The sequence below is a fragment of the Barbus barbus genome, assembly GCF_936440315.1.
Source record: "Barbus barbus genome assembly, chromosome: 11".
Classification (NCBI taxonomy): Eukaryota; Metazoa; Chordata; class Actinopteri; order Cypriniformes; family Cyprinidae; genus Barbus; species Barbus barbus.
In genome coordinates this window covers 16,233,318-16,245,537 of record NC_136739.1, presented here as the reverse complement: position 1 = coordinate 16,245,537, position 12,220 = coordinate 16,233,318, and the positions used below count along the sequence as shown (strand labels likewise).

The window sequence follows — 12,220 nt, the reverse complement described above, 5'->3', positions numbered from 1 at the left end:
AAAAAGTACGATCTTATGCTTTGGAATGTAGTGAAGTAAAAGTTACTCAAAATAAAACTACTCCGGTAAAGTAGCCTACAGATACTTGAAAAATTTACTTAAGTACAGTAACTCATATTTTTTTGTATCTTTATTGTATTTATCTTTAGTAAATTAAAATAAATAATTGAAACTTAATTTTTCAATGAATTAAAATACAATTTAAATAAATTAAAAAACCTTTTTACTATTGTACCAATGCAATATATGAAGTAAAAAAAAAACTTTCAACTTTGAAGCTGAACTTTGCAGACTGTTGACATCTGCTTGTGTGGCTCCCCCTCACATCACTATTCTTGTTTGGCGGAATGAAGAGAACAGAAAACTCCCATCTCTCTTTCAGAACAATGATGAGCAAGGTGTGACTCATTGAGGTGAAATATTTTAATTGTTTTTTTTTTTCAAAACAGAAACTGGTTTAAATTGATATGAACTGTATTTCCATGACATAAACAGATTATCAGATTCAATTTGAGTTATATGGAAAATAAAACAACCATGTACCAGAGATCTTCCTTTTTTTAGGAAACCGTGACTGATTCACACATTTGTTTTTTATTATTATTATTATTACATGCCAGCAATCCCATTGTGAATGAATTCCTGCAATCAGGACTAAATTTCAGTAACACAAATCAGTTGAATTTTTCAAATTAAAATTTTATTATTAACTGCAATTATTTGATTTATGAGCAAAATTGTCTTTGTGCATTGGATATTTCATGGTAAATATGGAACATTAAAATCAATATTTTAAGAATTTAGATTTAGCTTATTTGATCATTTCTATATTTTCAAATTTTAAAAGTAACCATTTTTGGTTGTCTTGTTCCACTGACATCATCTGCCAAGAAAAATCAAGCGTAGGTGTGTTGTGGCAGGGATTTACTGATACAGCTTATGCTAGGCATCCTGTCAGGGAGCTCATGATTGTGCATGTGAGTGTGTACATGTGCGTATATGTGTGTCTGCACGCATACGTGTGTGTGTAAACGTGCATCTGAATGCCACCACCTGGCACGAATCACGCGGGCCCCACAGTTTGATAGACCCACAACAGGTGTGTGGAGGCACAGCAAACACCCTTGACTCCTGACAGGTGTTGAAGTTTGGGTTTCAGCCCAGACTGCGCTGCATTTGCTTGTGACACTCACATTAGTCACTGACTCGCTCGCCGGACCTCTGACTCTAATAGCCAGCTAGGTATACTAATCCCTCCATGGGCCATAAATGTTAATAGCTTACTAGGTACGGTAATCTCCAGTGGTGACATTTGGTCTACCTTAATCTGAAGATGTATTAGAGGAGGAGGGGTAGAGAGAAAAGGATGGAGGGATGGCAGGATAGATGGATGGGTGGAATTACAGCGATCGTAGTGGGGCACAGGCGAGTAAAATGTATCACTTGGCTTAACCCACTACATCATACTCCTGAGCGTGCTGGGGGGTCCAAATCCGGTAGGCTGTGGGGGGTCCAAATCTGAGGCTCTATGGGTAAAAACATAAGAGGCACTAAGAGTAAAAGACATAATGCTATTTTAATGATCCTGTCCAGTACAGCATTTGCTTATTTGTATGAAACATGAAGGTTGTTGTGGGAATATGACGCCGGATCTCGCCGGAAATAACAGATGTCAATATGGAAGCCCATTTTGGCTTTAAAATAAAAAAAATAAAAAATAAATATATATACATGTATATATATATATTTTTTTTTCTTCTTCTCACAAATGTGACTTTATTCTCAAAATTGCAACTTCATATCTCTTAATTATGATTTTATAGCATGCAGTGTGACTTTATATCACAATTGCAACCTTGTTTCTCAAAATTGGCTTTATAAATTCACAGTATGTCGGAATGTGACTTTATATCTTCCAATTTGTGAGTATTTCTAGTAATTGCAACTTAATTCATTTCTTTATTTAACATAGCTCACAATTACCTATTTTTTATTATTTACTTTGAGGTGGAAACAGGTTTCTGTTAGTGCGGTAAAACGATTAACTGCGATTAATAGCATCCAAAATAAAAGTTTTTGTTTACATAATGTGTGAGTGTACTGTGTATATTTATTATGTATATATAAATGCTCACACACACAGTATATATTTTGAAAATATTTAAATGTATTTATATTAATATATTTATACTAATATAATTGATATTATATATAAATATATTTCATGTAAAAAAAATTCTGAAATATATACATGTATGTGTGTGTATTTATATATACATAATAAATATACACAGTACACACACATATATTATGTAAACAAACACTTTTATTTTGGATGCAATAATCATGATTAATCGTTTGACAGCACTAGGCTCTACACACACACACACACACACACACATGCATATATGATATAATTTTGGTCATTTAGAACTGAAAGCAAACATTTTTACTGTAGAATTAAGTTACACAAAGCAAGTGCTAGTACATAGAAATGCTGCAATTGTGTAGTCATAAAGTCAGATTTATTCATGGAAACACATGACATTTACAGGAAGGCCTCTAAACAGGAACCTGGTCAGGAAAAGAGCTGTTGCACCATATTAAAGAAGTAATCAGAACGAAAGTGAATCATACAGGGGCTAAGGTGTGCCTCCCATCTGTGCGGTCCTGATGTCTTTCAGAGAGGGTCAGGTGGTCACAGTCCTGCTTCACACTGTAAGATTTGGAATAAAGAGTCTGCGTTATGTTCAGGTCAGCAAATCACAGTATACAAAATTGCATATAGACCTCAATGCACTCCCTTTTCAATACAAAAATGAGATGCTGAAGTTGTTTTAGCGCAAGACTTGATGTTAGAATGACTTATAAGCCTTGGTCGAGATCGTTACACAATTAATAGCCCCTTAATGCAAGTCTTTTGTAAGACACCAGTGTAATCAAGTCACAGAACCTCGTCCTAAAGCACTAATCCTCCTTTATTTTGTAAGCTGATAGAGCAACCATATGCCCCTGCATATCACTCACTCAATTTTAGGTGAAACCAAGCCCTGACCTCCCCTCCCCAAAATAGTGTTATATTTCCAAGGTCTATTATTAATCTGTATTTTTCCCCCCTCAGGATTAGGCCGCAGCGCTTCCCCACTCTTCTCTTTTCCACTTAGACTGGTATTATTGCCATAGATGCACTCAGATTAGTCATGTGTTTATGTTGACAGCGGCTGTAGCTGGATTAGGTCATGCTTGTGGGACACAGGGGAGGGATGTTTGTGTCCGTCTGCATGCACATCAAGGGCCCCCCTCTCGTTTGACCTGCACCTAGAGTCTCCCCATGCTAAACTGACAATAGGTTGGGCAAGACCATCGCCACATGCCGACATCCATTGTCCTGATACGTAGAGCTGTCCAGACGCAGAGGGGGTGGAACGGGTGCAGCTTGATGGAGCGAGAGTGGTGACAAATAAAAATATGGGACAGAGCAATATCATAGGTGTCATGAAAGTAGTTTGAAGAAAGTTTGAGTCAGAAGTTCCAAAGTAGTTGTCCTTTTTATGATAGTGTCAGACCGCAACACATGCAACATTAATTAAATGCATCGTTACAGGGGAAATATTTTTTTCCAGTGTTTCACCCTGGTGGGTAGTTTATACAGAGATTGTGTTCCTTGCAATGTTGCAAGATGTACTTACGCAACAGTGTGTGTGTGTGTGTGTGTGTGTGTTGGTTTGTTGGGGAGGTGACTAGGAGTCACAGTATGGTAAACCTTTCCTCAGGTTTTTGTTGACTCATTCTTTCAGTTCTCTTTTATATTTCCAAGAATTTGCTGATTTTAAACTAACTTTGCCTAGACTAAACCGTGTTACTCTCGTCTACGTGAGGGGCTAATGGCACTGCAGATGATGAGGCAGAACTTCCCTCTTTCCATCCTACGCCCACAGGTATTTTGTTCTGAGTTTTTGTGGCAAAATCAGGCCTAACTAGTTGTTCAGTACAGGAAAAGACTCAGACCGTTCGGTCTTCCCCTTGATTTTTCCATCTGAAAGATCAATGATAGTGGTCTCTGATGTCCTGTCAAACATTGTTGGTAAAGCTGTATTGAGTGAAGACAGGATTTCATTCTCTGCACTTTTTGTGAAAAACTTTTTGAAAACAGTAAACTCCCCCAGACTGATGATGCAAAAGGACGTTTTGCTCTCAGTAAAAGCTCTGATAGTTTGATTTGTTCTCAACACTCACTGGTTTGTCAGTGGTTAATGCTATTCTTTTTTTCCAGCCATTTCACACTTAATCAATAGTTGACAGAATTTATTAAATCTTTTTTTTTTTTTTTTTAACATTCTTTTTTTTTTTTTCGAGTGATGCCAAAACAAATATCTAAATAGCAGTAATGATTAAGTCCTAACAATTTAACAAAACTAAATTCAGGGCAAACGATGGAGAGAGGAGTCTTGGTATAAATGAGACAAAGGGATTATTTGGGAACAGAAGTATGTGGGTGAAACGTAAGAATATGAGGTCACGTTGGTTTCTATCATTGTGAATGGCAGTTGAAGAATCAGGAATTGAATATATGCCGTTTTATCCTCGGAATGTATTAGTGAGAAATCTCGCGAGGGGAGCTGATTCCAGTCAAAGTGAATGAGTAATACAGCAGAACTTCTGCTGCCAATTGACACAACAGCACACACAGAACGGTTAGCTGAGCACCGTCCTTGTTGCACTCGATTCTTTCGTTTACTTCTCCAGAAAATAGGTCATAGTGTCTCAGAATACAAAAAAAAAAATTATCGACACGAATACATTTCTAGGTTAGGGTTTTATTCTCTCGACTATGATCCAATTTCACGCCACACTCTACAGCGGCACAAACACACATTCATAAAAATAAAAATGCATGAAGAGGGAAAAAGAGTGAAATCAGCGTCTAGTGTTCCCATGTTTTATGGACAAAAAAAGTAATATTGAATATTATATGATCAATTTATTAAAAATAAAATACGAATTATAGTTAATGTTAATACTATTATTATTACTACTACTACTGTTGTTGTTATTATTATTATTATAGGCGTCATGAGCGACGAGGGATTTCCAAGCAAGTGCGCAATGCTCAAGCAATTTCTAAATAAAATGCATCGATTAATATAAACGCCTCCAGTGAAATCCAATTGGTCTTTAATGAGTACATCAAACAACACTGACATTTTATTGGTCAATTAGCAATCCATACAAAAAACAAATGCATGAATTTAGGGAGGGTAAATTTCTTCACACTGTACCAATCAGAGTGCCTTCAATAAATCACGGAGTGTTGTATTAAAATGAAATATTAAGGGCTAAAGACAGCTGAAGAAAAGGGGAGAACGTTCTAAAAATCTATATTTAGCTTAGATTTTGATGGAAATAAATGATTCTTGATCGCCTACTGCAACGAATTCATCTGGTCTGGCTTGAAATATGCAACATAAAGTCAGAACACTATCACTTTTAACCCTATCACCCTGGAGCCTGTAAACAGCCCGCATTTTATACAGTGAATGACATATAAGACATACGCGTGCAGATATGCAACATACATCACCGCGCAAGACCATGAAATGCTAGGTGAAAGAGCGCGCGCGCGCACAGACACACACGCACACACACCATCACACACAGGTGAGCTACCTGTCAGATCACTGCAGCACAGGCAGCCTCTCCTGCATCTTTTCTGCTCCTCTTCCTTAATATAATGCTGTCGATGCTCGAGTTGTAACCATTCTTGCTCTGTTCCACTTACAGGGTAGAATGCCCACCGCCTCACCTTCCCAAAGTCCCACCTGTGTTGCAGAACGACAGACGCGAGCACCTGATGTGGCTCATCAGACGACCTCAGTGTTTCTCCATCTATCCCGCCGTGTAAAGATAGGTGGCGTGTGTGTCAGTCTCGGAGCGCAAAAGTAAAAGAGAGAGCGCAGAAATGTCATCTGAAGAGGCGGAACACGTCAGTGCGTCCTCAGGTTTGTTCCGTGTTGTGGCTCACAGAGATCAGTCCAAACCTGTCCATCAGGAATAACGGTCCCTCATTATAGAACAGAGTCCTCCTCAGCGCTCCAAACATCTCTGTGGCGTTTTCCTCCCCTCTAACCGGCTCTTTGGGGAATTTTCATATAGAATCGGGTAGGTGAGCCTGTTTCGTGTGTACTTGAGTCCTTGTGGATGCTTATTATACACCCTATGTGACTTTTTTGAACCCCCTCCTGAATACGAGATTGCAAAGAACTTGGCTTCAGCCGGCGCAGGTGAGAAAGGTGCGCGCGCCTCACGGATGCTGACACACCGGCAGCTTCACGCAGGGATGATGATGAGGATGATGTCGCTCGTAAAATTTATTAGTGCATGTTTACGCGTCTCTCATAAACGGATGCTTTCCCGTTAGACAACAACATAAGAACCCTTTTCTGATCCGCATCTCTTCAGCCTTATTTTAGATGTTAGGTACATGACTTTTAGTTGAAATATTTAAACACATTTAATTGCAAAAATAAGCTTAAAAAATAATCATTTTGATTTTGTCATCAGCATCCACAAATTTTCCAAGACTTACATTTACGGTGATGAAAGGGCAATGTAGTTTTTTATTTGTTTGTCTATCATGCTTGGATTCCGTGTGTTATTCTTAAGGATTCGCCTGCACAATACTGCAGGTTTTATTAGCTACATTAGACAAGCTGACAATTAAAGATTTCAATTGTATGATATATTATAAGCAGTTATTAGAAGAGTTTACACGTAGCATGTTTTGTTTAGTTTTTTTCCCCTCTAAAAAAAATAAAATTTGAAAAAGGAAAATATAACCAAATAATTCTTAATAAGTACCGTTTCTCTTAGTATTTTAAAACATTAACGACATTTTAATGACAATTCCGAAGTAAATATACTATGAAATTCGGTCAAATAGTATAAGTCAGGCAACATAAATTACGAAGCCAATATTTACATCTATCAGACTTACAAAGTAGCCCACAAGATTAGATGTCTATAACTTCAAGCTGTCAAAGGGGGAAAAAATAACAAACTACATAAAGCATTTCCCCTAAACACAAGTTGCCGAAAACTTTCATTGCATCTTATTCTATGAAATGCTCTATACGCACAGCACATGCTTTATGGTGACTTGAAGGTGTCGGTGTGTCCGTCCCCCTTCATTCGCGCACTCACGCGCTGCTGTCCGATCACACACACACACACACACACACACACTTCAAAAGATCAGACGACGCGCAGGACGCTCACGGTCCCTCTAAACAAACCCTCTTGGATAACTTCATTCGGACTTCTCAGTCACTCTACCCCCCAAATATAATTTGCTCTCCTGTGAGCGACACACATCCTCCTTCCTGCCCTGAGAGTCCAATTGTTGCCGTGTGTGTGTTGGTTGCTAGATCTTGGATGAAGGAGCGGAGCCCATGCGGACTGCTGCCATCTGACCCACTCTTATCAATGAAGCAGGAGATCATGGCGGAGGGTCCCCGGTTTAAGAGGAGAAAACAGGCCAACCCGAGGAGAAAGAACGGTAAGAAAGTGACTTATGGCGAAAAACTGAACTCCGGCTTGTTCTCGCGTCTTTAAAACACAGTTGGGTTTGGGTGAGATTGTCAAACGAAGCGCTGTACAGAAGAGTGCGGAAAACTCAGCGACAGTGTAAACTATTCTCTTGTGTGCTTAAGGTGGAAGTTTACCGGTTTGAAGTGTTTTCATTGCCGTGGAAATATTTAAGTTGTGACAGAGCAAGAGTTCAGATGTGAGCGTCTATTATCTCACAGGCAGCTCAAAACCGTTATGTGTGTGTGAGTGCGTGCGCGCTCCCGTGTCTCCTGCTGGACAAGATACGGCTCTAAAATACCTTTAAATGCTTAAGAAAGTTGTTTTGTGTATTGTATGTGATTTGTAAAAGTTGTACAGTTACACTTGTTATGGACTTCTGTCTTTGCTGAAGTTGTAAAGGAGTGAAGCACTGCTGTACAGTTACAGGTTATGTTTTGGGACACTTTTCGTCACTTTCTTAATTTATAAATAGTCATAAGTGTTATGACTTATTGAAAACATGACTTTTGGTTTGTGTTGAAGGCATAATTGAAGCAAAATTTAGTGACTGATGTTTTTGTTGGAATCCTAAGGAAAAAAAGGCTAAAAGAAAAGTCCTGGTGCCATAGTACTTAGCATTTTAGACACAAAGAAAAACAAACTCATCTTCAGACTATCACTCACGCTGTCCTGTCTTTCGGTTATTGATAAAAAAAAAAAAGTATTTTATGGAAGAGGAAAATATTTTATTTTAATCGGAACAGTAATATTCTTAAAATAGCTACTTCTGATTGTTGTTCAATCTGTGTTTTACGCAAATAAATGTAAATTGCTTTGGTTATTTTGGTATTAGCATTTACACATATTCCCGGGCTCTGTTAGCTATGTTTGACCTCCATACTTTATTAAATGCGATCTATTGATTTTATAAAAATCAATGTAGCCTGTCGTGGAGTGTAAACTCGATGGTTTGAAACTTATTTTCAAATGGGGCAAAAATGAGTGAGGCGGTCAATCAGTGATTGTTTCGGATTGAAACAGAAACGCATCATGTCGAGTTTATGATTATTTTCAGATGTGGTTTGAAAATATTTGCTAAGGCAAAACATTGCTCACTTATTTAACTTTTGGGGTCACTCTACATTTTTATTCTTTATAATGACAAAATGTCTTTGAGGAGACGAAGCAGAGGACTGGATAAATAGTAGCCTACATATCGAGCGATGATTAAAACGAGTGTTGTATGGGACGTGAGTTGAGTAAAATGTTTTTAATCGTCTTAATAGGCCGTTATAATATTAATGTAAATAATATAGTCTAAATAAAACACACATTTTAATAATAGCCTACTTCTCAGTTGAAAAACTGCGCTTTTAAGCTTAGATAAAATTCCGTAAAAAATAACTTTATTATTATTTTAAATGGTCCTTTACAATTTATTTCTGAATGAAAAAAATCGATTGTTTACGTTATTGCATCATTAACGCAGTAAAATAATTATTTAAAAAATATATATTTTTTTTACCCAAGTTACTGAATATTAAAATGACAGATTCGTTAAATAATGAATCCAAATGTATTTTTATAGTTTGTAGTTCAGGTCCTCTTCTCTCGCAGCGCGGCCCCACCCCGCTGTTTCGAGGGCCCAATGGGAGGTCACATTAGGCCCTATGTGAAACTTGATCCCTCTCTGGCTGCAGTTGTGTTGTGGTTGTCATTTCCCCTTCCACACCCCCAACCTCCCCCTTTTTTTCACAGTACGTCACATCCAGCTGTGAGGGCCAGCTTGACAAAACTGTCAGAGGCTCAATACTATAAAGTTGTAGCGTTCTATAGATTGCATGGTTCTGTTGTTGTGTGTCGATTTCTCCTTAATGACAGATCGCTGTAAGCTTGTTGTAATGCTCAGCTGCATTGGTTTTTTAATTTCTCTCAGGTTTTTCCTGTTATTAGGCATAATTTGTCTATGATGTGTTCTACAGCTGTCACTTTAAAATTTCTTTGTGATTCATTCTTGTTTTTTTTTTTTGTTGGCTTGTTTAGAAACCGATGCTGGAGCTGCTAATACAAACGATCAGAAGCCTTTGTGAGAAGTCACTGCATTGAGTCACAGCAGTTAACAGATTAAATCACTTGTTTCTATGAAAAGAACATTGTGTGATATTTGTTCGGATGCCATAAAGAGGCTAGCAGGTTCACCGAGACAAAGCGCTAAGACAATGGCTTGTCATTGGGGCATCTCATTGGCATGCTCTTATAATCGGCAGTACCAGGGTGTCTAGTGTACTGTCTTTGGCACGTAACGCTCACAACCGGGCCATTGTGAATGCAGCTGCAGCAGATACCTTTCACCCTCCTTCTTTAACCACTTCCTACAAAAATCGTCTTCTCAAAAAAAAAAAAAAAAACATAGATTCTCACAATTAATTATTCACACATTTACAAATAGAGGTCTCACTCTCTAAAACACATGTATACACCAATCTCAAGTAGCTCTCCAGCAGTACCATCATCTGTGCTGACCTGAATGCCTTTCATATCTGCTATGCCATGTTTCAGACACCCCCTTTCCTTCTCTCTCTCTCTCTCTCTCTCTCTCTCTCTCTCTCTCTCTCTATTTTTTCCCTCCCTTACTCACTCCCTCTCTCCCTCCTCCACCACACACCCCCTCAGTAAACACCCCCGAGGGCAGAACAAAGAAAAGGAGCTCCTCTCCTCCTTCTTAATCACAATTCAGCCCTTTCACTGCCGCCAGGCCACTCTCTCGCTTTCAGCATCCCAAAGCCAGAGATGAAAAGGGCACAAGAGAGAAAGGAGAAAGGGAGAGCAAGAGCGAGCAAGTAAGGAGAGAAAAGGTGGAAATTATGAGCTAGAGCTAGAGGTATAGAGGTAGAGTGACATAACTTTGGTGCCTCTTTTCGATTGTTAAACTCCCTTGGTTACGCTACCCATGCTGGTCAACTGCCTCAGCCGAGGGATGGGGTCCTCACTAATGGCTAGATAATGTTACTGGATGCCAGTCTGGAACTATTAATGGCCGAATTGCAGACGAGAGAGAGAGAGAGAGAGAGAATAGGGAGGGACTTTGAGAGACAAAAAAAAAGAGAGACACTGATAAGGATAGCAGGAACTGAGTGAGAGAAAACAAGTTAGTGTGTGTATATTGGATGGGAGCTGGGGGACAGTGGAATGGAGGGGCGAGCAACAGATTGTTTTATGGACCCAAAAGAAATATCACAAGTGCTTGAGACTATGCAGAATCCATTTTTAAAGTGCCGCAACAGACGTTAGGTGTTAGTTGTTTATGTTGTCACTTTGTAGCAAAATCACATGCTCAATTTTAGCTCACTCATTTTGACTAGTTTCCTATGGTTATATTTTTGTTTCCCCCCATCACACCCCACCCCTAAAGTTGCCATACATCTGCCATATTCAAGATAAGCCAACGACCCAGATATAGAGATAAGAGAAACGAGACGTTGGTCTTTAGAGATCCGTGGATTTGTATGGGTGGCGGGACAGATGCCACTCTCAGGACCGACACTTTCTAGCAGTCCATCGCTTTCACAAAGTGAGACAAAACATCCAGTCAGGGGCCAAACGCCTGTGCCTTTTCACTGACAGACAAGACATCCATTATTGTGTTAGTCTTTCATTCGCTTTTCCCCCTGTACCTCAATAGGTCAGGGATCACAAATGCAAATCCACAGGCATACCGAGAGAGAGAGGGAACGTAAGAATACTCAAATGCACCATGTGATATGAATTCTTAATTTTATCTGTTTCGCTCCCTCCTCCCTCAACTTTTTTTTTTGTTTGAAAGAAAAGGAGATTATCTGTACACCTTCATTCAAGGCCCCTCCCCTTTCAGATGGGCCAAGCTGTGCAGGATTTAGGCCGATTTACTTCAGCAAACACCTATGGACACTGGGGAGGGGACGGACCCTGCTTGGAAAGAGGGGGTCCTTTGTTTGCTGGGGTGCAGAAGGCCTAATGCTTCACCGGGCGGCCGTATTATCGCATTAAGCTGTATGCTGGTGGCCCAGGGAGGCTGGTTAAAGCTAAAGCAGTCTGCTATCTGCCAAAGACAAGAGAACATACATTAGTGTAGAGACGTGCCCCCATTGTGTGCCTCAAACTTCTTCTCTGGACGCGAGAGATTAGATGGTTCTAGGTAGAGGAGTTGGAGGAGGAGCATCTGCAAAAAGTGCATTGGTAGATGCCAATTCAAAAGCTTGAAGCTTGTGATATTTTTTAATATTTGCTAGTAGATGCTTAGATTCCTATATACTTTGTAGCAGGAAACGGTCTAACCGTAGCATAACTATGGTGTTTTTATTCCAAGTTAAGCCCATCCCCCATTTTTTTTCTCTCCAAGCTAGTGCAGAGAGCTTTATCTGACTCTGTTCTCCTAACATCTGTCACCGCTAAGAGGGACAGGAGAACACCACCGGAGGCTTTGTTAGTCCTGTGTCACTTGTGACTAACCGGAATGGGCAATTCACAGTAGTGAGTCTGTTCCCTCCTCTTTTCTCTTGCTCTCCCACTCTCTACTAGATGATACAGCTTCAAATGCCACAGCTCTTATTTTATGCAGTCCATCGCTACATTGGGTGTGGGTAGTTGGCCTAAGAGAGCCAAAAACACCCACACC

General features: G+C 39.4%; 1 protein-coding gene and 1 long non-coding RNA gene across 4 annotated transcripts in view; one reads left to right on the top strand and one right to left on the bottom strand.

Moving 5' to 3' along the window:
- Positions 1–403: 403 nt before the first annotated feature.
- Positions 404–7,253, bottom strand: LOC306876739. Its single transcript, XR_013784849.1, has 3 exons — positions 5,668–7,253; positions 2,638–2,716; positions 404–1,526 (listed from the first exon to the last, which is right to left on the bottom strand). It is a non-coding gene; the product is annotated as an uncharacterized lncRNA (long non-coding RNA).
- Positions 5,782–12,220, top strand: part of LOC306876738 (zinc finger E-box-binding homeobox 2-like) — a 49,387-nt gene continuing 42,948 nt past the window's right edge. For 2 of the 3 annotated variants that reach the window (XM_079428109.1, XM_079428107.1), the window contains exons 1-2: positions 5,782–6,159; positions 7,425–7,555. In XM_079428109.1, coding sequence (XP_079284235.1) covers positions 7,432–7,555 — 124 coding nt within the window. In that variant the 5' untranslated portion in view covers positions 5,782–6,159; positions 7,425–7,431. Of the gene's footprint in view, positions 6,160–7,228; positions 7,556–12,220 lie in introns of those variants that run through there. The other variant, XM_079428108.1, reaches the window with a different exon arrangement.